Raw genomic sequence first — 25788 nt, 5'->3', positions numbered from 1 at the left:
CAGCAAAAGCCTTTATGTTCAGGATGGAATCATCTGGGGTTTTTTTTTTTTTTTTTGGTGGGGTGGTGACAGCAGAAACCAGAGGGAAGTAAAATTAATTTAAAGACATAAAAAGCTTTTGAAAATATAACCCAAATATTTAGGCCTGCCATCTGGATGATACCAGCTCCAAAGTGGGAACCTGTGGAGGGTCGTGTGTGCTGTGAGATGTTTGGGGACAGTGCTAAAATTATGAGCAGACATGAAAGGTGAGGACAGCAGGTCGCGTTTGTGAGCACACGCTTGCTCCAGGACCTGTGTGACGTGTTTCACAGATAGCTCTCCTTCTTCTCGACAAGAGAGCAATAAGTTTTCCCTGCTCTTATCCGTGAGGCCTTGCAGAAGTAAGCAGTTTGCACAGTCACCCTTGAGCAGGTAGCAGAACCAGGATTGTCCATGTACATCCTGATGCCTCCACCACAGCCCTCCGGGCCAGCAACCTCTACTGTCCCCACTTTGGTCTATGGTCACGGAGCCACATCAGGCAACCTGCAGTGGCTGTCCTTCCTGAAGGTCCCCAGCTAAAACAAGACCCAATGCTGAAGTGCACTGTAAGACCTGCTTCCACCTACAGTCTGTGCTCTTCAGAAAGAGAGAGAAGGTCGGCTCCAAACCCACGGTGTCCACATCCACAGCTGCACCCGCCATACAGAAGGTGGATGTGCCACCCAACCGGAGGCCATGCCAGCCTCTCCCAGGACTGCCTCACTGTGTATTCCACTGCAGGCACCTCTTGTATTTTCCCACCATGAAGCACTGCCAGCCTGAAAAGGAGAACTTTCTTTTTTCAGAGTTTACTAAGAATAGTTAAGTATATTAGATTAGAAGGATGCTTTCTGATGTGAAAGTGTGTCATCTAAGAAGGAAAGATCCAAACAACAATTACTTTCACTCCCCCCATCCCAGGCTTTTATTAAAGAGTAAGGGGCTTGAAGGGCCAAGTCCCCCCACCAGGCCCAGCCTGACATGGGAGTGACTGACATGAAAGTTGTAAAAGAGTCACAACCCTTTCAAGAGTCATTCTGCATATGGGATTTCCCATGAAAAAATAGCCAGTGGGGTGGAGGGGGAGAGGAGGATCTGCAATTACAACAAGATTGAAATGACACATTAATGACCTGAAGGTCACTTTTGGTCACGCCAATAGGTTTGAGCCAGAGCCTGGTAGAGTGCCTTTGTTTTTTACTACTGGACAGGATGTTACGTGTCATTTTTTGGTGCAGCTGATTATTTTAGCCCTCAAGAACAACATGTGCTAGACATGAACCGAATACTTGAAGAGGACTTTAGAGTTTGGAAAATTCTTTTCTACTTCCACTTTTCTTCGGTGGGAAGTGAACTGGGGTTTGAACTCAGGGCTTTGCACTCACAAAGCAGGTGCTCTACCACTTGAGCCACACCTCCAGTCCATTTTGCTCTGGTTATTTTGAAGATGGGGGTCTTGAGAACTATTTGCCTGGGCTGGCCTCAAAACTCAATCCTCCAGATCTCAACCTTCCAAGTAGCCAGGATTACAGGCACGAGCCACAGGCGCCCAGGCTGGAAAATTCTTTTCTAGACGTAAGTTAGTGGTTGATTTGCTTCTATAGTTAGCCTTAATACAGAAGTTAGAGAACTCAGCTGATCTCAGTCAAGATCTACAGCATGCCCTTCCCCAGCGTTTAACTGACATGTGAGGTAGCAAAAACCCAACAGAGTGCACAGCTGTCTACTCTGCACTCTAGAAGGGTGGGTATCCCTTATCTGAAACACTCGGGAGCAGAAGTGGCTCCGATTTTGGAATATCTGCATACACTTTACCAGTGGGGCACCCCTAATCCAAAATTCCAAAATCCAAAATGTCCCCAAAATTCAAAACTTATTGAATGTCATGTCAGCACTCAGAAAGTTTGGGTTTGGGATTTGCAGATTAGAGTACTCAAGCTGTGTTACTTTTTAAGCTATGGTAACAAAATACCCCAAACTGGGTGACTTAAAACAACAGAAATTTATTGTCTCACAGTTTTGGAGCCTAGAAGTCTGGAATCAGCATGTCCATAGGGCACCCTCCCTCTGAAATTCATAGGTGAATCCTCCCTCGCTTCTTAGCTTCTGAGGTTCACCAGCGATCTTTGACATTTATTGGCTTACAGTGACATCACTCTGGTCTTTGTCACCACATGGTACTCTCCCTGTGTACCTCTGTCTTCACGTGGCTGTCTTCCAAGAACCAGGCATATTGGATTGGGTTAATCCTACTCCAGTCTGACCTTATCTTATCCTATTAAATCCGTAATGACCCTATTTCCAATTAAGTCACATGCTGAGATACAAGGGGTAAAGACTTCAATATCTTTGTGGACAAGGACACAGTCCAACCCAAATACCTCCAGGTTCCACCCCAGTCAGACACCTTACTCTTCTACAGCAGTGACAAAGGTGGTTCTGATTAGAAATGGCACCCCCAAGTCATTGTTAGTGAACAAGGCACTAGCACATAGCACTAGCAGCCTTCTGCCGGGCCCTGCTTCTCCGTACTCATGGGGATCTGTTTCTTCTCCCCACCCTCTCCACCCCCGGTGCCAGGGTTCAAACCCAGGGCCTTGCACATGCCAGGCAAGCGCTCTGCCTCTGAGCCACCCCCCAGCCCTCGTTTTTGACTCTTATAATCACTGCATCTGAGTCAACATAGGATGTCAACACGCAGAGCCTCTCCAGTGTTGTATCGAGAAGTTTCTCCTGAACCTATTTGCTTTTTAGGGCTGTTACTTCTATTTTACCTTATATGAATTCTTTTTTTTTTTTCAAGGTAGTTGTTTTATAGAAAATCTTTAAAGAACACCCTTAAAAATCAGTTTTGCTGGAGGCCTGGCGCAGGTGGCTTGCTAGAGAGCCTGCCTAGCAAGTGTGAGACCCTGAGTTTACACCCCAGTGCTGAAAAAGCAATTAATAAAAAAAAAGTCCATTTTGCTGGAAATAGTGACATCTTTATATCACAGTTCTTGCTTCTTGGTGTCAGAGAGCTCCTAGAGCTTCATTTTTTTTTCCATCTGAAAGAAGTAAAGTGTTGTCTCCTGTCCATTACAGCTCGCCACAGGCTGGGTAAGCCACCATCATGAACAGGAATTTGTTGGCTCAAGGTTCTGGAGGCTGGGTAGTCCAAGGGTGAGGGACTGGCGTCTGGCCAGCCTTTCTTGTTGACAGAGGGCAAAGGACAGGAGGCAGAGAGAGTCAGCTCGGACTGAAGTCCCTTTTCTGATGAGCTGTGCCTGTGGTACCAGTGCAACTCCATTAGTCCCTATGGCCTAATCACCGGGCAGGGCCCTCCTCCTAACGCCAGTCCACTGGGGGTTGAATGGGTAGCAAATGTGTTTTAGGAGTGCATGTTCAAACCATAGCAAGTGAGTTCTTAAGGTAGTCCTCCCTTAACATGTGCTGATAGGTTTTTGTGTTTTCTTGAAGTTTTGGCTTATCTAGGTAAGAAACCACATAAATCTTAAAAGAACAGAAACTTAAAATTAAGTCTAAATTTTTAAAGAGCATTCAGAAAACAGTGAAGAATTTTATAAACAAGAAGGTCTTTTTTTCCTCCTAAATCATTTCATTAAACTTTTTATCCAAATGGTTCCAAAAGAAATTAGTACAACTGATTTGAAGAAAGACAAAATAAATAAATAAAGAGACAAGGGCTGGCGCAGTATATATATATATATACATATATATATATATATATGTTTATATATAAACAAGTAGCATATGCCTTTGTAGCTAGAATGTCTTGGCCAATGAGTAAAATGAGGCTCAGGATGGGTTGTGACTTGTCCCAGGTCACAGCCAGAGTCAATACACAGGACTCACAAGCAAGCAGATTGCTTTATTGTTAAGTGGCAACCTTTCAAAGCTTAATCTGAAGTTTTAGATCTGTTGTGAGGAGACAGAAATTTCAACGTCAAGTGCAGAACAGCTGTAAGGAGCTCTTCTGAGTGACGTGCTGACTGGAAGACGTGCTGTGTAGGTTTCTGTGAAATCAGTTTTTAAGGCAAAATTTTATTCACACTACAGAGAAACAACACCAGCCTCCTCAGTTCCCATAAAACATCATCACATAAAAGGCAGCTTAAATTTTTTTTAATTTTTGTCTTGTGAAGAGGATAGGCCAGTAACTAACATAACTGATCGGATGCTTGGCACCACGTTGAGTCCTAGAAACGACCTGGCGTTATGAATAACCTGTCTTCACAGGGATTGACGAATGTGTAATATGTTCTCTTTCTTTCTTTTTCTAGCCAAGGACCCTTGTCATCCATCAGAGCAGTAATCAAGAGATGTAAGTTTGTTTCTTCCTGCTCTGGGTTTTACTCTGTGATAATTTTAAATGATGGTTTAGATTTCTAGGAAGAGTGTATTGATGACTCTCTAAAGAACCTCACAAGAACAGCTTGTTCTGTTCTTGTAATAAAGCATTTCAGACAAACAGCTAGTTTTTCAACTTTCGTTTGTTGATAAGCCAGTTGTTCAAAATAAGACCTTTCTCTTAAAGAATGAAACCATCTCAGAATCAAATCAGGCCATGTAGTTGGTATTTGTGATCTGACAGAATTTTATAGAACCATTTTGTATAGTTAAAGACATTTGATGGATTTAAGAAATATTAAAGCCCGTTCTCTTAAGCTATACAAATGCCTGTGAAGAGAGACTCAAACTTCTATGAAAATTCCCTTCCAAATGACATATTTATATTTTGTGTCTTTACTTCTTGGTTAAAGCTTTAAATTTGCTTTGGGCACAGGATCTTAAGTCTCTTTTGAATGAAAGGCTCTGGAAGGATCCTTTTTTCAAGTAGAACATGAATTATAGAAAAAAAATTATAGAAAAAAATAAAAATGGGATTTTAAATGTTTTTCTCATCATTTGAGCTATGGTCACCACACTGAAGAGCAGATAACCTATTTTTAGAAACATGGTTTGTAACGTTTAGTATGAATTTAAGATAGCCACAGGTCACGAAGTACATGCATTTGAACCATTCCAGTGGAAATTTTATGAGGTAGCCATCTCAAAAAAGATGCATGTGTCTTCACTCCATTTCTTTCGTTTGTTGGTAAATTATCTTTGTATGGGGAGGATTAGGGGAAGTCAGATATTAAAGTGAAAACTTGGTGATGCTCTACTTGCCTTGGAACCCTCAGGGTGGGGTCAAGGACATAGGAGGGACAGGGAGGGAATTTAAATAGAAAATTAGGAGCTAGAATTTCAGCAAGAAATTTCCTGGCTGGAAATGTAATTTGGGATAGTCAAGGCTATGGGCAAATTCTTGGAAGTAGCTAAACATTTAGGGATGAAGTGTACAGGATAGAGGTGACAAGGGACAGAATCTTATGATGTCTGAGGTCATCAAGCTATGTCATTAAGAGACAACAACACAACAGGCTCATGACCCAGTAACCCGACCTGCAGAAGAAGAAGGGCCTTCCACTGAGTGCTGTCTGCAGGCTCTGCCTTTGTCCTGGCCTTTACTTCCTGTTTGCTCGGATGTCAGGGTTTTGTCAGGGACCATGTTCTGTACCTGGCTTCCCGTGATGCTCAGGATGGAGCTCACTTACCCTGAGCCTCTGGACCAGGCTGAAAACGAGTGGTCAGAGGAATTGACAAACCAGAGGACAAATGTGTATTAGAGGTCAAAGAAGGAGATTGGAAGGAATGTGTGAGCCACAGCAAGGCCAAGCAAGGGCGGCTGAGAATGGGCCCGGGGAGGCCAGCAGACACTTTTGAGAGAGCACTTGCAGTAGGACGTTGAGTCAGAGGCCACGCAGCCCTCTGAACACTGAATGGCATTTGTGGAGTAGGACAGCTGGGGTTGACTATGAGATGAGCCTGTTCATCAGCTGGTGAGGAGGAAGCTGAGGACGTTCCTGGGTGGCGGGGTTGCAGTGAATGGACACAGCCTGGGATGCAGAAGAGGAAATTGGTACCCCAGAGCCCTGGCCAGGGAGGAAGGAGGAGGCAAGACAAGCGGGAGCCCTCTCCTAGACGCAGCTCATGGGTGTGTTTTCTGACCAAGCCAGCTCCCCTTCATTCTTGCATATCAGTCACTTCACAAACATTCAGAAAATACTTGTTTGTATTTATTCCTGGCATGAGTTAAGAAGGCCAAACAGAATTTCTCATCATGTTTTGTCAACACAGAATCAGGAATAATTGTGCTAAGCTCTTTTCCCCTTTTTGCCTGTTCTTTAAGAAAACGTTGTAAATAATTTTTATCTTCGCCAGCTCATTAAAATGTTAGACTCGGTCATCAGTCATCATGCAGTTTTCTGCAACTGATTGCATTTCAAATTCCTTCATAAAAGTTCTAGTTCCAGTCAGTCATGGGGTCCTGTTTTTGTTTTTTTTTTTTGCATTCGTTCTTATGAACCCTAAATATTTTTACTAGGTTTGTTTTTTTTTTTTTTTGATGTGTCCTAATTAGATATATCTAGAATTTCATATTCTTCCTTTCCTTACGTTTTTAAGAGAAAAATATTCCCTGGTATGCAGATTTAGCTAATATTGATTCCCTGTAAGTCAGAAACTGCCTTATGTGTTTAAAATAACACTCTCTGTGTGGTTGCATTAACACCATTTTACAGCCAGAGGGAAACTGAGTCCAGAGAAGCAAAATGGCTTCACGGGGCAGAGCTGGGATGTGAGCCTCAACTTCTAGATGTCAAGACCACAGAGCTTTCTGCTCCACAGATGTTCCTGCTATCACATCAGACACATCTGCTCAGCCCCTCTCCCAGCAAATGTAATCAATGAGTTTCTTAATATTGGGATTTGCACCCATAAGATGGTCCTAGTGCAATATAATAATCCATCTCTGTGTTGGTTTCTTCTGATCTATAATTTTGAACGATTTAGAATCAGGACCAGCATCAAACTGGACAAGGAGCTAAAGTGTTGCAAGAAACAAACCCCCCAGCTCACCCCAGTGGGTGACCTTGGGATAATTCACTTGACCTCTTATCTCAGGCTCCTCCTCTGGGGCTCTTCCCAGGGTTAGCATCCCGCTGGAACACGGAAGCAGTCTTTACTGGTGTTACTATTTCAGACCTACAGCTCAACGCTTTTATAAAAGCCCAGCATGCTTTGTCCTTACAATGTAACCACTTGAACTAGTGCAGTGACACCAGTAATGACACTTAAACTGAAGCACTGCCTTTATTCTGTGGCTTAGATCCAAACTGCAGGAGAGACAAGCTGCTGGTGGCAGAGGGGCAAATGGGACACGTTGGTCTGTATGGGTTGATGACAAATTCGATTCTCCTGGCAACATTTGCTGTGTAGCCTGGGAAATGAGGTGACATGTGTAAGTGGGGAGTTGAGAAGCTGGCAGAAAGAGTGTGAGATACCACATGAAAATCTGAAGTGTGGTGAGCTGGTAGACTTGTTCAACAGCAACAGCTGTTTTATGAGGACTAAGAGAGAAAAGTGATTTCGTGGAAGGTAAATGTGGAAAAAAAATCAGAGAGGGGGAGGCGAAAGCAGAGATTGTCAAAGGGTGCAGAGAGGGGCTCTGCACGCACAGCCGTGAGCCCTCATCTCATTCTGCTCTGTAGCACTGAGTGTGACAGTACCACTCTGCTGCCAGGGCTGAGGGGACCCATTATTAGTGACCTCTGATCAGAATCAAGTTAAAAGCCACTGATTTAAGAGAATATAAGTCAATTATTAAATTACCTTCTGAGTATTATTCACTCTTCAAAATCGATTTAATAAAGGAGCAAACTGATTCTGCCAAAATGGGTTTTAGATTTTTTTCTCTTTTTTTTCTCACTGTTGTTAAAAACTACCAGCAGATTTTTGGGCTGTGGTGGTATGTGTGAATGATCAGGTCTGCACAGGCCAGTCTTTGTGACTCCGTGTTTCCTTACCCTCTGACTCTGGCTCCTCAACTTTTCTCTTCCTTCTAAGTGGGGAAACAGTGGCATAGCAAGACAGTCTTGCCCCTGAAGTCCTTGCAAACATGGGCAGCTGGGTTCTCGCTCTGTCCTTTTCCTCTTCTATAACCCCATGTTTTTCTCCTTTAGCACTCATGAGTAGTACACAGCAAAATGCCCCGTGGAAGAGGTACGTGTGTGACAATAACACAAAGCCTTTTACAAGTGCTATGCCTGCTGATGCCAGCTTTAGGGGTGGTGGTGGTATGATTTCTGTCACTCCTGGGTGAGCCTCTGACTTACTGAAAGCTTCTTACCAATCAGATGCACTGTGCAGAGCTCTGACCTGTCTCTCCTGTGCTCCGGTAGACAAAATGTACCCAGATTGGCTTAGCTCCTGATGAGGAGGTAGCAGTCAGTCAAGCCAGCCGGTGCCATGGGTATCGGCGTCCTCCCAGTTGAGGCCCATGGGTTAGAGGCTTGCTTTGCCAGCCCAGCACAGGTTCAGCTGTCACAGCTCCAACCCACCATCAATTTCATACCCACCTCCACCTCCACCTCCACACCCACCTCTGCCAGCCTTCGCAGCTGCCTTGTTCAGAGAGAAGCAGAAATTTCCAGCATCCCCTCTTCAAGTCAGGAGTAGTGAAAAAGCAGCATAGAGAAGCAACTCTATGCTAGAGTTTAGATCCGAATCAGATTCCCCTTTGCACAAATCTTTATGGTAGAATTCTTGAAGACACCCCCCCACCCCCTGCCACACCAAGGGATCTTTACAAAGTGCTCCTTAAAAATAGAGACAATGCTCTCTATTACAAAAAAAAGCTGACTCCATGTGTGATGTGTTCCATATTGTCTAATTAAGACTTGATAGGCCTTTAAAAAATAAAATTTGGGAAAAAATTAAACTGTTAAGCCCTTTGGGTTTGAGATGTGAAGGAAAAGTCAGTACTTCATAGACAATGTCATGTGACCACGTTGACAAGTCATTCGATAGCTACTCAGGAGCAGAGAGCAGGAGAATCACAATTCAAAACCAGCTCCTAGTAAATAGTTCCCAAGACCCTGTCTTTAAAAAATCCATTACAAAAACAGGACTGGTGAAGTGACTCAAGTGTTAGAGCCCCTGCCTAGCAAGGGTGAGGCCCTGAGTTCAAATCCCAGTATCACAAAAAGAAAGTCACTTGAACATCTTTACATTTATTAGTCACTTAATTAATAAAACTACTTAAAGATTGTAAAATGCCAGGAAAGCCAGAAAGTAGGTGACAATTGATCACTTCCACACAAATATCACAAAGTACAGTGATATAGATGAGAATATTTAATTTTTTTCTTCCCATGAGTCTTTTTTCTCATTCTAGCGCTGCTTCTGTGCAATTTATACTTAGTAGCTTTCTCCTTTTCTCTGTTCATTCTCCCAATTATTTTCAGAACCACAGAAGGTATTTGTGAAGTCTGTATTTTCTTACACAATTTTAGCTTGTAATCATAATTAACCATTTACAAAGATCATTTTGATTTACTTCTCTACTTAGAGATGTTAAAATTCATACATTCTGTATGGCGTCCAGTATAAATTAACCTTCCTGACTGTATGCTCTATAAAAGTTTAAGTCTTTATTGAATGTACAAATTTTTCACTATACCAGTTTATTCTTTCTTCTCTAGCTTCTCGGACTTCTATTCAGAGTGAACTTCACCGAGATAGGAGGTACGGTTATATTTACAATGGAGGGTTTATATCTGTTCTAATTATTGAGGTAAAAGTGTGCATCCGTTCAAGGTTTCTCTTTTGTAAGCTCCATTTTTTACTGTGTTCTGCCTCATCAGTACATCTCTGAATTAATCTCTAAATTTGAATGCTTCAGAGAAGAAGTGATACAGGCCTGAAAATGTTCTTGTGACTGTAATTATTTGCTGAGCTCTGATTTCAGGATGTTTATTAAGCAATTGCTCCATGTAGAACATTGTCATAACTGCCTCACAGAAATACCTTGCACCTCACAGGCACTTAATAAATGTTGCCTACATAAATGGATGTTTGACAGACTAGAAAGCTGATTATAAGGATTTAAAATAAAAAACAAAAGAGAGGCAGGCTGGATGGGTAACAGTGGATAATTGGTTGGGAAGAAGGAAGAAGGGGCAGGTAGCTGGGTAGATAGAAGAAAGGCCCAATGGACAAACAGATGGTAGAATGGATGGACAACAGGATGGAAGGGTGGACAGATAGATAAATGGTGAATAGAAAAGTCAAGATCTCTGCTTTCAAATTTCATACGTAGAGAATAATGAAAAACAAAGACTCAAAAAAAAAAAACAAGTCCAAATCCTGCTTCACTACTTCACAGTGATCTTGGGCAAGCGCTTAACCTTTTTAGCTTTTATATTCCCATCTTCAAAATGGTGCTAATCACACCAGCATCACAAGGTTGTCGTAGGATTAATGTGTGTGTAGTGCTTAACGCTTATTAGCCAACAATTCTTATTATTTAGTAAGACAAAAGCTGTAAGCAGAGGTTGAAGGGAATACAGTTGAAGCTTAATCTATGATCAGGTCGTACTGCCTCACAAGCTAGCATAAGAACGTGTGTATGCACAATTTTTATAATTATCATGCTTATTTTTACTTTCCATAAAATGCTAGCCAACAGCGAGCAGATACCATCATTCCTGTTGGTTAGAGGAGAAGATAGAGGCTCAGGTTCACATGGTGTTTGTTAGGAAATCAGGTTGAAGATAAAATATCCACATAAAAACATAGAACCAAGGCTGGCAGAGGGGCTCAAGTGGTAGAGCATCTGCCTAACAAGCATGAAGCCCTGAGTTCAAGCCCCAGTACTGCCAAAAAAAAGTGTGGAACCAGATTAAGAAAAGAAGCCATGCCTAACTCACTACAGCTCAACATTACACACTAATCATTAAATCATGCACAAAATTGACCAGGCGCATAGAGACACAGTGGGATATAAAAGTAAACTTGTAAACTCAAAACTCACAAAGATAACTTTGCGTTAGAGCTGAGATACAGTGAGGCCAAGGACACTCTTTTATACAGTAACCTTCATTTTAGTATGCACTTTACAATAACAGAAAACTAAACAACTCCATTGACTGGTGTGTTTTTCCAACTTACACCATTTTTGTGCTGTAGGCTAGACAGCAGCTGAGCCTAAAGAAAGAGATCGGGTGGCCTTAGTCCTTGTCCTTGTCAACCAGGGCAGAGCTAAGTGTGCCCAGGCATCTCCAACTTCTTGAGGGCAAATTCCAGAGGGTTGGCTGTCATTTGCTTCTTGGAAGCCTTCCTGGGTGTATTGTTAGACCACCCAGGCCAGAAGGCTTTCCTCTGACTCTGGTGGTTCTTACCACTTTTTTGGGGGGTGGTCGTTTCCATGAGTCTTTGAACATTTGCAGATAGATAATAATAGCTTGTTACCAACCTACAAAACCTCACCCGGACTTCTGTCCTCCAGGCGTCCAGAGATCACCATCGTGGCAGCGGAGCCCCTGAGGCCAGCCTCGTGGTTCCCAGGCGCCCCTGCCCCAGGACTGGGCTTTCCCCCGACTCCTGCCTCGGGCCCTTGGAGGCCCAATGAGCTGGTTCCCGCCGAGGTGAATAACCCCCACGTTGCCTCTTTGTGTTTTTTGGTTTGTTTTTATTAAATTCGAAGATGAAAAACAATGATGCTGTCACATCTTGGCTGTGGCCCACAGATGTCTAAAAGTTTTATTCTGCGTTTTTCAGCTCCCGCCGTCTTATGAACAAGTCATAAAAGAAATCAACCAAGTTCAAGTTAACACCACAAATAATACCAACGCCACTGCCACTTCAAGGAGCACAATTACTTCTGCAACTCAGACTGACTTCCCAGAACAACTAGACAACACTCTGCCTCAAAGTAACGCGAGTAGTTTGTCTCCCCTCGCTCTGAGCTACTTCTGGGGTGCAGTCAGTGGGAAAAACGTCATTTGCAATTTGTGCATAATTTGTTGAGTTTTGCGATCACTGTGTGTGTGCACTGATTATTATACATCCTTCTTAAGAGCTGCAGCCCGATCTCTCGGGCTTACCCTGCTTAACGTCAGAAAAACACCATCTATTCCACTCCTGGTGCATGTTACTTTGTATATCCTTCATTCCCATTGACAAGAATTTTACATTTAGCAACTTAAACTTGAAGGGTACTAAGGGTGATTATTCTTTGTGTACATATGTACATTAAAAAAAAGTGGCCAGATGTGGCAGGGCATAGCTATAATCCCAGCTTCTCAGGAGGCAGAGTCCAGATCAGAGTTCAAGGCCACCTCAGGCAAAAGGTAGTGAGACCCTGTCTCACAAAAACAAGCTGGGGCCAGGCTTGGTGGCTCATGTCTGTAATCCTAGCTACTCAGGAAGTGGAGATCAGAGAATCATGGCTCAAGGCCAGCACAGGCACAAAGCAAGGAAGACCCAAGCTTAACAAACAGGCTGGGCATGGTGGTTCACATTTACAATCCCAGCTACGCAGCAGATGTAAATAGGAGGACTGTGGTCCAGGCTGGCCCTGGCACAAATGCAAGTCCCTATCTGAAAAAAAAAAATAATAACTAAAACAAAAAAGGCTAGGAACATGGCTTAAGTGGTGGAGCACTTGCCTAGCAAGTATGAGGTCCTGAGTTCAAAACCCCAGTACTGCCAAAAAAAAGCACAACTTTTAAGACATATTTTGTTAGGGTAATAGATATATAAGAGTAAGCTGCTTTGGAAAAATAAATCATGAAAGATGGAATTTTTGGCTGGAGGCATGGCTTGAGCTCGGTAGAGCACCTGCCTAGAAACTGTAAAGCCTTGAGTTCAAATCCTAGTACCACCAAAAGAAAAAAAAGTTGGTATTTTGACAACCAGCTAGAAGTGGTTCCTTCAAAATGGTTCCTTATGAGAATCAAGAATTTCGTAGTGTTTTAAATATCTATTAATGAGTATCTGTTGCATGAACAAATACCAGCGAGGAACACTCCCGTAGGAGGCTGAGCACAAACACCACCCCATGATTTTGTGATGCTTTTTCCTAATTGAGGAACTCAGATCTCATGATCTTTTTTCTTCCCGATTGCTCGTGGTGATGTCGCAGGTCTGCCAGCGCCTCTCAAGCCTCTGCAGCCTTCCCCAGTGGCCTCACCCCGTGATGTGTCATCAAATGTGGGACCTTTAATAGTCTTCGACATTCCTGAAGAACAGAATTGTCCCGAAAACCCCAGTGCGACAAAATGTCCAGTGCCAAGACCAAGATCCAAGAGCAACCTCCGGCCAGTCGCTAGAGATACCAACACTAAAGACAGAAGTCACCAGAAAGTCAGTCCAGCTGTCCCAGAAGAGCCGGCCACCCCGGGCTGGCCACAGTGTCTGTTGGACAGTGCCAGCGACACAGCTTGTCCTGTGAACACTATGAATGCAGAACAAAGCCAAAATAAGATTGGTCCAAGGATCAAAGCCTTCGAGGGTCAGACAAGTCCAGAAACCCCAGGTCTGCTGAAGAAACCAGAAGTCACCCCACGCACTGTCCCCCCAAAACCTGCCATTCCCTGTGTGAAGCCCTCTGTGGCTCCCAAACCAGCTGCCCACAGAGTTTCTGGAGACTGGGACAGCTGGGCTGAAAACAGACTCAAGGTGACCTCCAGGGAAGGGCTCGCCCCACACTCTGCACCCCAAGAAACAGGAAGCACCCCAGGAGCTAAACCTGAATTGCCAAAGAAGCCAATTCCTGGCCTTACCCGAGGTGTCAATCATGAGATTTCAGGCGGGGGTCCTGGGTTTGAGAACCCCGAGGTTGGGAAGAAAGTCCCAATTCCCGCCCCAAGGCCCCTGCTGCCCAAAAAATCAGTGTCCTCGGAACCCCCTGCCCACCCCTCGGCTCCTCCAAAACCAGGCCCTGTCCCTCCCCGACTCTCAGTGGCATCCCAAGCCAAAGCGTTCAGGTCACTGGGAGAAGGACCCCCAGCCAGGCCCCCGGGGGACTTCGACCTCATCAGCTTCGATGACGAGGTTCTGCCCACCGCCGTGGGGACCCCGGCTGAAGAATCCACTGGTTCAGAGATGGTTTTAGGTGAGTAAAGCATAGAAGTGGGGGGGACCCAAAAGCTCAGAGGGGCGTCCAGTGGCCGTCGCTGCTTCAGTTTGCAGAGCACAGGGTATGGAGGGGGGTGTGTGTGTACAGAGACATGGTAAACACAGAAAGTAAGAAACACGAAACCCTGTACGGGTAGTTCATGCCTGTCATCTTAGCTACTCCAAGGCTGAGACAGGGAGGATCACAGTTCCAGGCCAGCCTGGGTGAAAAGTCCACGAGACCCCCTTCTCAACAAAGTTGGGGGCAGGGGACACTGGGCATGGTGGCACTTGTGTGTCATCCCACCTACAGCCAGAAGCATAAGTAAGATTGCAGTCCCTGCTGGCCTAGGCAAAAACAAGACCCCATCTCCAAAATAACCAGGGCAAAAAGGGCTGGAGGGATGGGGGAAGCATAGGATGCCTGCCTAGCAATCACAAAACCCCGAGTTCAAACCGTAGTGTCACAGGAAAAACAAGAAAGAAAGAATCATGGAGACAGGGAGGGAGACAGGAGGGAAGGGAAAATACGGGGTGGGAGGTGGGACAGAGAGAAGGGACTCGGGAACACAGTGGTGACTATCACAAGCCAGGGGACCGGGCCGAATTAGGTTGTGGGGCTGGCTCCCCATACTGAGGCAGGAAGGTCAGGCCTCAAAACGAAGGGGTCCAGGGAGGTTGGAGGACAAAGCGGAAGCTTCTCCTAGATGGCAGGCATGCAGGGGCCCAGCTGAAGGGACACGGGACTCCAGCAAGAGCCACACAGAGAGCCAGATCCAGCCACGAGTTGGAAGATTTTTTTCCATCTTCCATCTTCACACATCTTCTCTTGGGAATGCAAATTTTTGTAAATAAAATTCAGCAGTTGTAAGTTTCCTGCCAAGATGAGGACAATTAGATTTCCCAGGAGGCAGAGGGAGTGTTTTCTTTGCTCACACTGTCGCCGCGGAGTCTTGATGGTGCAGCTTCTCTCTGATCTGTCACACGAAGCTGATCCGCTTGTGAGTGGTGACACTCCCGGTACTGTTTACTTACTCGGGTGGAATTTGTGAACACAGAAGCTTAGTAGTACTTCCCATGTAGACCTGTCACCTTGTAAGTGTTCAGCGTGCCTCCAGGTGGTAGAGTGCAGGACTTGAAAACCAAGTTCTGCCAGCGCATGATGGGACACGCCTGTCATCTCAGCCTTTGTGAGGCAGAAGCACAAGAATTGAGAGTTCAAGGCCAGCCTGGGCAACACAGCAAGGATGCCTCAAAAAAAAAAGGACTGGGCTTATGTCTCCAGTGGTAGAACTATTGCCTAGCAAGTACAAGGTCCTAAATTTAAACCCTGCTGCCGCCAAAATGACAACACATCCTGCACACTGCAGGTATATTTTAAATGATCATGAGCATATTTTGAGCTATGCATTGTGCACATAACATTGCAATTGGTGTGTCTTTAACAAAAGACAAAAACGAACAAACTGAGTTTCTGCAATGTTCCTGAAAACCTGCTAGCTACTCAGATACATTTAATGCTTACAACTCAGATATTATTTGATTTACCACAATAAATAATCGGCCTTGGTTTGCAGGTGAGGAAAATAAGAGCAAGAGAGCTCAGCGATGCTTGTGATGTTGTACAAGATGCAAACCTCATCTTCTTATTGATAGTTTATTTTTCACGGTACCATGTTCACTACCCAACACTTCCATGACTCCTCAGCCACGCGACACTCAGAAACTTTCTATTTCAACCTTTTTGCTGTTTCAGGCCTCAGAGAGAGACAGGGATGGATAAATCCAACAGCCCCAAACTGGTGAGGGGTGGGATCCATGCACCATGGAGAGACGCTACCCCTTTTAGAAGCTGCTGGCTTCCACGGGATGGCAACTTGGCTAATAGGTGCCAAGAATGAGCCTGAATCATTAAGCAGATGATTCCGGTGATCTTCAAGGAGCAAGGCCACCAGTGTCCATTTGACACGAACGGAGCCTCTTGCTCTCCCGCAGCCTTTTCTGTTTCTGCATTTCCTCCATTCATCGCACATTTCATTGTCAGGGCAGCGACGTGCTCGCCCTGCCTGCCTTTAGCCACCGCTCTTGACCGTGGAGTTAGACTGCACTGGAAACCCCACCCACCTAGATTTTGCACGTCCCTTGGCAGCTTGTCCACATGCCCAGCCTTCCCAGAGAAACTGAGGGATCATCCCAAGTCTTCTCGCCTAGTCACCAGTGGCTTGCTGTTGGCATGTGGCGTCCCCCAGGCTCTACCACAGCTGTCTTGGGACTAGGCAATTTGCTTCCCCCGGCCGGGCCTCCGTTTCCCCATCTGTAAGACACCATAATTCTGCCCCTCGTGGGACATGTTGCAAGGGTAGATGGGATTGGACAGGAAAGCCCTGTCACTGTCGGAGACATAGCAAGAGGTCTGTAAGTACTAATTATTTTTGTTACTTCTTCACCTTCACACCCAATTAGTTACAACACCTGCTGGTTCTACCTTCTGAATAGGGTTTTGTTTTGGGGGTTTTTTTGGTGGGGTGGGTGTTTTGGGGTTTGAACTCAGGGCCTTGCACTTGCTAGCAAGTGCCCTCCCACTTGAACCACCCTTCCAGCTCTCTTTGCTTTAATCATTTTTTTCAGCTAGGGTCTCACGGTTTTTGCCTGGATTGGCCTAGGACCACAATCCTCCTATGTATGCCTCCTGACTACCTGGGATTACAGTCCAGGCACTACCACCCCCAGCTTACTTGTTGAGATAGGGTCTCACTAACTGTTTTTCCTCAAGCCTTGGTCCTCCCACTCTGCCTCTTAAGTAGCTGGGATTACAGGCGTGACCCGCTGTGTGCTGCCCTTCCCGGCTTTATGCTCCAATTACTGGAGCTGCCTCTGAGGGAGCCCTCATCACCCTCCATATTGTGGATACCCAAGGGATTTTTCTAGAGCACACGCTGGCCCTTGTGGCTTGTCTACTTGTTCCCCTCCAGAGCATTTAGGATCAGCTGGAGCCCTGAAAGGGATTTTGTTTATCGATGTGGGGCTTTGTGATTCTGGCGGCATTTCTATGGTAATGTCATCATAATTTAAGCTATGGTCTTGGTGAGATCTTGCCTGATCACCCAGCATCAGTCAGAAACCCAGAGAGGAACGTAAGTGTAAGGAGAGTCACAAATGCCTTTCCTTCTCTGTCTTTCCTGTAAAATTCAGGAAACCCTAATAAAATAGTGTTCATAAAATGAAGGTGCATATTAATCTCCCAAAATAGAGATCAGAAAATACTGAGGCTATGAAAACAGTGTAGAGATTAGGACGATGATTAAAGGAAAACTCATAACGCAGCAATTTAATATCAGGTTCATTTCTTGGGCAGAATGCCTTCTAGGTTAACATAATGGGCTGGGAAGTGTTACAACTAAATCAGCTTCACACATTCCAAATCACACCCGGTTGTCACAAAAGGCACAGTGTATCTGCTGTCACCCATACACAGACGTGTACGGAGAGGAATAGTTTAGCCAACTTCTGCTTTTAACAGAACCCTGGGGAAAGAAGTGACAGACGAGCAAGTCAGGGATGGGGAATCTATTGATGGTGACAAGTGTATCATTAGAGACAGGTAATGGGCAGAGAACTACCTCGTGTGCAGGGGCCCTTGTCAACCCAGGAAGGAGGACCATGGGAGAGAGGTGGAAGGGGCTGCTTATTTGGCAGTGTGTAGAGTGACTGTGTGAGGGCTGGAAGGAAGGAGAATAAACACTGCAAGTCGGAGCAAAGGAAATGCCACTGGCCTCCTTAGATGTGGGTGAGCCATTGTTCCTGTGTCTTACAGAAGCAAGAGCAAATAATCCCACGGAATTGTGGCCGAGGTGCTCACCCTTTCCAGATCACAGAATTCTGAGGCTCTGATGTCACCTGTGAACCTCTCATGTCCCCTGACAATTGTTCCTTAGCACTTGTATGTACAATTGGAGGTTCCAGGACACCCAGCATTTCCTGAGCTCCAGATTAAGAGCCCAAGAAATAGACTTGGATTGCCTAAATAAATTCTGGGACTCCCGTACAGTGGAGTATTGTGTGGGAACTAAGAAGTACTCCTTATTGCTTGATGTGGGCCAACTTCCAATTATTAGGTGAACAATGCAAGATACAGAATAGTTTTTGTGGGTTTTTAGCTGTTTGTGTCAAAAGTCATATGGAATGTGTGTGGAGGGGTATATAAGGAGAGGATGGGACTGGTTTTCACCATATATATGTATATATATACATTTGTATACATGTGTTTACATGTTCAGTGTATGTAGATATAGATAGATAGATAGATAGATAGATACACCTTTTATCCCATTTAAGTTAACCAATCACCCCATCCTCCTTCTGTCCCTCGCTCCCTCCTTTCCTTCCTGACTAGGTCTCACTATTTAGCCCATGCTAGCCTGGAACTTACTATAGAGCCCAGACTGACCTCCAATTCGAGATCTTCTGCCTCGCTTCCCGAGAGCTGAGATTATAGAGATGCACCACCATGTACAGCAAATCATCTTCTCTTAAGAGAACAGAAGTGTGATTAGGCTGAAAGAAACGGAGTTATTTCTTGTCATCTTTGCCCCAGAAAGAGAACTGCTTCCCCCTCAGCTCCTTGCTTTGATATAAGTACACATTTTTTGCTTGAGCTGGCCTGGAACTGTGACCCTCCTAATCTCAGCCTCCCCAAGAAGCTGGGATGACAGGCGTGAGCCACCAATGCCCAGTGAGCTGTAAATATTTTAACAAGTAACCACTGGTCGGCTTTCTTACCTGGCAGGGCCAGTAGCTCCCAAATAAGAAGCGCGTCCTTGCTTTATACATTGCCACTTATCATTTCTGTTGGAAAAGTAGGCCTCTCGTGCAAAGACTTAAAAAGTGACTTTCAGGAGCTGGGGACATGGAGCAGTAGTTGAGTGCTTGCCTAGCATACATAAGGCTGCACAAGGCCTTGGGTTCCATCCCCAGCACCACCAAAAATACTTTTAAAAAGTGAGCTTCATACGATATAGCACAAGAGAGACCTGGTCACCATCATCCATAAAGGTTTTTCTTTGCCTCACCATCTGGAGAAAGGAGTTTTTTCACAGAGACCTGCTGTAATTATAGCAGAATCATTACATGTGATTAAAGAGCAGCTAACACAATTAAAAATAAATAGAAGACAGGGCTGGCAGAGTGGCTCAAATGGTAGAGCACCTGCCTAGCAAGCGTGAGGCCCTGAGTTCAAACCCCAGTACTACAAAAAAAAAAACTTCAAAAGCAAAAAAAAAATAAAAGGAGAGTAGGCATCTAGACACCACCCGGTCTGCCCCTTGTGGGTTCACAGAGGCAGCCTCGGGAGACCCATGCACACTACAGAGTTTCTGTTACAGAGCATTTTATTTTATTTTTGCTAATCTGTTTATTTTTAGGTTCCTCATCTTTAAAAAAAATTGTCATTTTTCCAAATCACTGAAAAGAACATTTAAAGAAATTTTCTTTCAGTAAAAATAGTTTAAAATATTTAATTTATTAATATGTAAAATATTAATATAAAATAATTTAACCTATAATATGTTAATATAAAATATTTTAAATCAGTTAAGATGGAGAAATGCTAAGTCCTATATCCTGGCCCCAAAATTAAAGATTTGAAGAGAGATGTCTTATTTTATCCTGGAATAAGATGTGTTTCCCTTTCATGCCACTGACGTGCCTGGTCCCCTTCACTGTGCCAGGTGGGGATCTGAGAGGACAGGGCCCTGGTGAGCCTGTGACAGGGGAAGGATGTGGGAGAGAGGGGGTCCTTCCAACCTGGGGGAACCGGGCAGGGAGGCTTTGCAATCGGAAAGATTGTCATCTTGTTTCTGTTGGTCCTGTTTTCAGGCAGCCACTTGTAAGATGGTTACACTGCCCTCAAAAATGGCTTCTAATAACTTGGAATGGTGCCAGCTCTCTCATCAGAGAGGAAGAAAAGCCATATGAATTATTTACAGAGCACTAAATTATTTTCTTTTATGAGTGCCAACTTTGTTTTTGTCTCTGCAAACTGAGATTTTGTTTATCCATGAATAGTTTTCCCTGGGGCGTGAAAGATATGGCTCTTAAATTATGAATGAGGTTTTTTGTTTGAATCCGTGTTAACTAAAACATGCAAAATCAACCATGTTTTCCATTAGATCCCTTTCAGCTCCCCACAAAAACAGAATCCACAAAAGAAAAAGCAGTTCAGCCAGCAGCCACCAGGAAGCCCACTGTCATCCGAATCCCAGCCAAACCAGGAAAATGTAAGCATGTCTCTGCTTCCTTATTTGCTTCTCCCAGGGCCCGGGGACATACATGCTAATTTGTCAATGTCTGCTTTTGGAATTATGTGTGACTGTCATTTATTGTTCTCAGTTATGGACATTCAGAAGGAGGTGTTTTCCCAAAGCTCTTTGGATAATTAGTGCAGTAAATTTGTATTTCATCGTTCTTTCAGGTCATTTTCAGGCAGACAGAGTAGAAGGAGGCTGAATCTCAGGACAGTTGTGGCACCCCATGCTAGCACCCCTAGTAAAGATGGGCAGTGGGAAAGTAATTGAATCTCAAGTTATCCGTGTCTGAAAGGAGTGGCTGGCTCATCAACATGATCTAAATATGGCCACCGTGAATTGTGTAAAGAGCTGTACCCGAAGCTCTAAAAACCTGTAACAAGCTGGACGCTGTGACTCACACCTGTAATCTTGACTGCTTGGGAGACTGAGATCAGGAGGATCACAGCTCAAAGTCAATACATGAGACACACACCCCCATCTCCAAAATAACCAGAGCAAAATGGACTGGAGGTGTGGCTCAATTGGGAGCCTGCCTGCTTTGCAAATGTGGAGTCCTGAGTTCAAACCCTGGTCCTAACCAAAAAAAAAAAGTAGTTAGCTATAGATATGGATATATATGTTTTTCTTCTTATAATGGTGCAATTGCTAAATAAAGATACTTTTTAAATTAGTATATCACTACACTTTGATATACTTCCTTACTTGATTCTTTTGAATGAAATTCTGTATGAGCTTTACAATATTTATTTTAAGGGAAAAACCAAAAAGACCAGAAGTGTTTATTTTAGGTCATTGACAGATGATGGATAGAATTTTGGGGGGTAGGTGTTACTAGGGTTTGAACTCAGGGCCTCATGCTTGCTAGGCAGGTGCTCTACCACTTGAGCCAGGCCCCAGGCCTCTCCCATGACACACCGCAGGTTCATCTGTAGGCACCCCTTTACTTTGTTTGCTGATTTTTCTGCACAGTCCTTCCCAAGGATCATGCTGGCTTTAGTGTCCTGATGGTTTTGTTATTAACTGATGACTCTCAGCCCAGCAGTGAGAGAACTGAACAGAGTTGCCATGAAGAATGAAGAGGAGAAAAGGCAAGCATGTCAAATTCTGGCAGGTTCTCGCCTCTCAGGAAGTTACATTGTAGTGTTAGATTAAAGATCAGGTGGAATCATTTCTTTGGCAGTGTTAAGTAGCCCAGAAATCAGTGAAATGATAGCTAATCCATGTTTGCCTATTTCCTGTTACCTTGTTAAGTGTATTCTGATTTTACCAGGCATGGTGAAATACCATCAGTGAGTATTGCTGGAAATTAATATGGGTTTTAAGTAACTGTCAGAATCAGCTTAGGCTGGGTCTTTTCTGTCAAGAGATTTAATCAGTAATAACTGCACTTCCCATACATTAGCTTCATGGACTCTGCTTAACCTGATAAAAGTTTCTATTAAGAACAAAGAATTGTTATCCTCAGACCAGCCAGGGCAAAATTCTGCTACATGCCCTGGTTCTGTAGCTGATAACCTAAAACAGTTATTACTTCCCTGAACTTTTAAACTTCTTTGTTCCCAAAGCCCCCTCTGGACCTGGCCACTTTCTAATTAGCCAACCACGTAGACCATGAACCTGAAACCTGCCCAATCCAGGGGAGGGGCAGCATTGCGTTAGAGATAAAACCCAAGTGGACTTCCTGCCTGGTGTGCTTGCTTCCCAGACTCTGGTATGCGCCCTTCTGCAGAAGTAAATTTTGCCTTGCCTAGTGACTTCTGAGCTGTGTTGTCTCTCTCATGACACCCCAATATCTTAAAGATATTTCTAACAGTAGCACAACTTTTTTGAGTTTGTTTTGTCGCTTTTTCCATGCTAAGGATCAACCCAGAGCTTCACACGTGCTAGGCAAGCACCCTACCACTGATTACACCCACAGGCCATGTACTTACGTTTATCCGTGTTGGGTTGGTGCCACCACACCGCCAGGTTTAATGATTCACTAGGAGGCCTCACAGGACTCAGAGGATAGTCTGAGTACAGCAGAAGTGTATGAGACAGCCAGGCATTGTGGTGCACGCCTATGTTCCCAGTGCTAGGGAGGCTAAGGCAGGAGGATTGCAAATTGAAGGCTACCCTGGGCTAAGTACCAAGGCTGTTTCTCAAAAACAACAGTAACAAGAATTATTGAAAAGTAAATGAGGCTGAATCAGTAAAGGGAGAAGGCAGATGGTGTGAAACCCTGAGGGAACAAGGTCTAAGCTTCCCAGAGTCTTCCAGCATGGGCCACACAGGACATACTGAACTCTCACACAAGGACTTGGGACAGCGGGTGTAAAAAGTCATTGGCCTGGGTGGTTACTGGGTGCTGCTCCCAGAGCCACCTGTAGGAGTTTTGGATGCATTAAACTTAAATCCCAGAGGGAAACCACTCAACAAAAGGCACATTCCCGTGGTTTTCTCAGAATAGTGGAAACTGTCCTAAATCCTAGTCTCCAGAGGCCAGCCAGGGACCAACCATGTCAGCGGGACTTCTGAGGACAGTGGTTTCAAGCCTGCTAACAAAGTCCTGGAAGGGACAGGCCGAGGACGCACCTTGAGTTATTTGCCTGACCAAGCTTCCTGTGAGAAGGTTGAGTTCTAGACCACTGTGTAGGAGAGAAGTGTCATGCCACAGTGGCTTCTGAAGAGTGGCTTTCAAGAAAAACCATCTCCCCAGAGCTCTATCAGCACAGTCACTAAGCCACGCAGAGGAAAAAGAGAGAGACTTCTAGTGCTGGGGAAGTTGGGACAGACAGGGAAGGAAGGAGCGGCTTCCTTCCCCCTTGGAACCTGTTTCTTCTCAGGGGAGGCTCTGACCCAGAGGTCTGGGTGGCTCCTTCTCTTGCCACTCCTTCAGGTCTTTACACAAATGCCATTGTTCCTCAGGGCTACATTTACTGCCCAGATTATTTGAACTTAGACGTCTCCTCTCTCCAGAGCTCGTCACTCACATACCCGACACTCACTCCCTATGCCCCCTCCTGCCTGTAAGCTCCCTCCTCACTACCTGCACATTGCTACCTTGTACTCTTAAATATTTCTTCCAAGGTATTAAATGTAATCCATTACTTCTATCAGAAGGTGCAGGCCAGGTATGGTGGTACATGTCTATAATCTCGTCTTCTTGGGAGGCAAAGATCTGAAGGATTGCAATTCAAGGCCAGCCCAGACAAAAAGTTAGCGAGACCCCATTTCAACAAATGAGCTGGGCAAGCTCTGCTACACGGGAGGAATAGATAGGGGGTCAAGTCTGAGGCTGGCCTCCAGCAAAAAGCATAAGATCCTATCTGAAAAAAACTAAAGCAAAAAAAAAAAAAGAAAGTTCTGGGGGCTTGACTCAAGTGGTTCAAGCATCTGCCTAGCAAGTGCCAGGCCCTGAGTTCAAACCCCAATATCACCAAAAATAAAAAGAACCAGAAAGTGCAGGAAGGGGAAGGTCTGCTGTGTGGAGACTGTGAAGATGCACAGGTGGCCCGTGTGCATCTTATCTAACTCCCAGGGCAGCCCTGCGCTCGCCGAGAATGCTTGCCAATCTTAATCACTGCCTTCCCCACAGTCAGCCGGGTATTTTCCTACCTTTGAGAACGTTTTCCTGTCTGTGGATGAAACAGGCGCCTCACAGAGCCTCCTCTTGTCACAGGTCATTCCTGCAGAATAGAAATAGGACAGTCCATTTGGACAAATGAGTGTCCCCATGTCCTTTCAGTGCCTCAGCCAACCCCATGAGAGGTGACTCGCCTTCTTCAGTGGGTTACAGTCACTGTGCTCCCTGTATTTGTGCACACAGATTTTAATTAGCTGGTTCTAATTAATTCTGATCGTCTTTGCTTTCTTCCTTTAACACAAGTTGGGAGTACACTGTTACAGAGATGTGGCTGTAGCTTGGATTTAAAGGTATTGTTTGTTTAATTGGGGTTAATTATTAATGCACAGATGACATGCGCAGGAATTTCAGGTGCTTAGGGTTCTTGAGCCCACTCTGAGAATGAAAGCACCGGCAGACTTCAGGAGCAGAGGTCTGAAAGATCTTATTTGTAGAGAAGAGAAGAGCAAGACTGCATGGCAGGGAATGCAGGGGTGAGTCAGGTTGGAGATTGGGGTTTTTTTGCATTGCCTTTTGCATTGCCTGAGGGCAGAGATGTCTCTCAGGTGTAGATGGAGGTTTCCTGGGAAGGAGAGGTGTCTCCTTGACCACCTATCACCTTTTGGGACCTCCTGCAATCCGTCCTTCACTATGTTTATTAATCTAGACAAATGAATTAGAAAATGTGGTTATTTTGGATCAGGGACGGCTGGGTCCACAAACTGTAATCAACATGTCTTATTAGAACAAGCACAGGCTTTTGGGTTCAAAACCAAAAAAAAAAAAAAAAAATCTGACAATGACATCAGGACCTCGGGTAGCCCCTGGTTTCAGGTTCTTCATCTGTAAAATGCACAGGCTGTTCCCTAGGGTGGCGCTGGCCATAGAACTTTCTGTGAAGATCGAAGTGTTCCATCTGCGCTCCACAAGTAGCCGCTGAGGGCTGGGGTTGTGGTTGGTGCAACCGAGGAGCTGAAATTTCAGTTTTACTTCATGCTAATGAATGAAGTTGGCGCTGAACTGGCTATGAGCTGGTGGAGCAGGCAGATCCAGTGCAGATGGTGGTCAAAGGAACAGGCAGAGTGCCCGAGCCCGTGCCGGCAGCTGTGGGGATAGCGTGGCAAAATTTCACCTATGACACATAATAAAATTTCCTGACGTTGACTGACGCCTCGATTTTCTGGGGCTTTGAGAGCTCCTTCACCTCAAAGGAGTGTTTAACTGTCAGTTCTTTATGCAGGTCTTTTATGACAGCCATTTTCCTAAGGAGCCAAGCTGTGATCGTTCCATTCTTTGGGATCTCAGACTAGACATTGCTGATGAGTTACTGCTGTTTTTTCCCAGGTTTACATGAAGAACCACAAACCCCACCTCCTCTCCCTGCTGAAAAACCTATTGGAAACACTTACGGAATAGTGTCTGGAAAGCCAAGTAATGCTGACAGAGCAAGAAGCCTGGTAAGTGATCATTACAGATTGCATTGGATCAAAGAGAAAGCAATTTCCGCCAGGCATGGTGGCTCATGCCTGTAATCCCAGCTCAGGAGGCTGAGGCAAGCAGATCAAGAGTTTAAGGCCAGTCTGGGCTACATACTGAGACCTTGTCAAAGCGAGAGAGAGAGAGAGAGAGAGAGAGAGAGAGAGATAAAGAAGAAAGAAAACAACTACTAAGCCTCAAGTACTAACTGTGATGTGCAATGATTTAAAAGTCCCCATAGAGAGATTAGGTTAATTCATCATACTTCATTATAAAATAATTTGTCCTGTATCAATACGATGACATTGTGTTTTAAAAGGTGCTAATGATGAGGTCATTAAAAATCTCAAGAAATGTTTAATATTTGTGGAAATAGAG

At 44.7% G+C, this 25788-nt stretch overlaps 1 protein-coding gene across 5 annotated transcripts in view; it reads left to right on the top strand.

Annotated features, from left to right (window-relative positions):
* The window catches only part of Sh3d19 (SH3 domain containing 19), a 150128-nt gene that overhangs the window by 96931 nt on the left and 27409 nt on the right, over positions 1-25788 (top strand). For 2 of the 5 annotated variants that reach the window (XM_074041276.1, XM_074041275.1), the window contains exons 3-10: positions 4305-4345; positions 8088-8127; positions 9609-9651; positions 11414-11552; positions 11686-11848; positions 13052-14023; positions 20193-20300; positions 25279-25391. In XM_074041276.1, the coding sequence (XP_073897377.1) occupies positions 8112-8127; positions 9609-9651; positions 11414-11552; positions 11686-11848; positions 13052-14023; positions 20193-20300; positions 25279-25391 (1554 nt within the window). In that variant the 5' untranslated portion in view covers positions 4305-4345; positions 8088-8111. The remainder of the gene's footprint in view (positions 1-4304; positions 4346-8087; positions 8128-9608; positions 9652-11413; positions 11553-11685; positions 11849-13051; positions 14024-20192; positions 20301-25278; positions 25392-25788) is intronic. The other 3 variants (XM_074041277.1, XM_020155318.2, XM_074041274.1) reach the window with 3 other exon arrangements.

This window comes from Castor canadensis, chromosome 9, assembly GCF_047511655.1.
Source record: "Castor canadensis chromosome 9, mCasCan1.hap1v2, whole genome shotgun sequence".
Lineage (NCBI taxonomy): Eukaryota > Metazoa > Chordata > Mammalia > Rodentia > Castoridae > Castor > Castor canadensis.
This window is presented reverse-complemented; position numbering and strand designations above follow the sequence as displayed.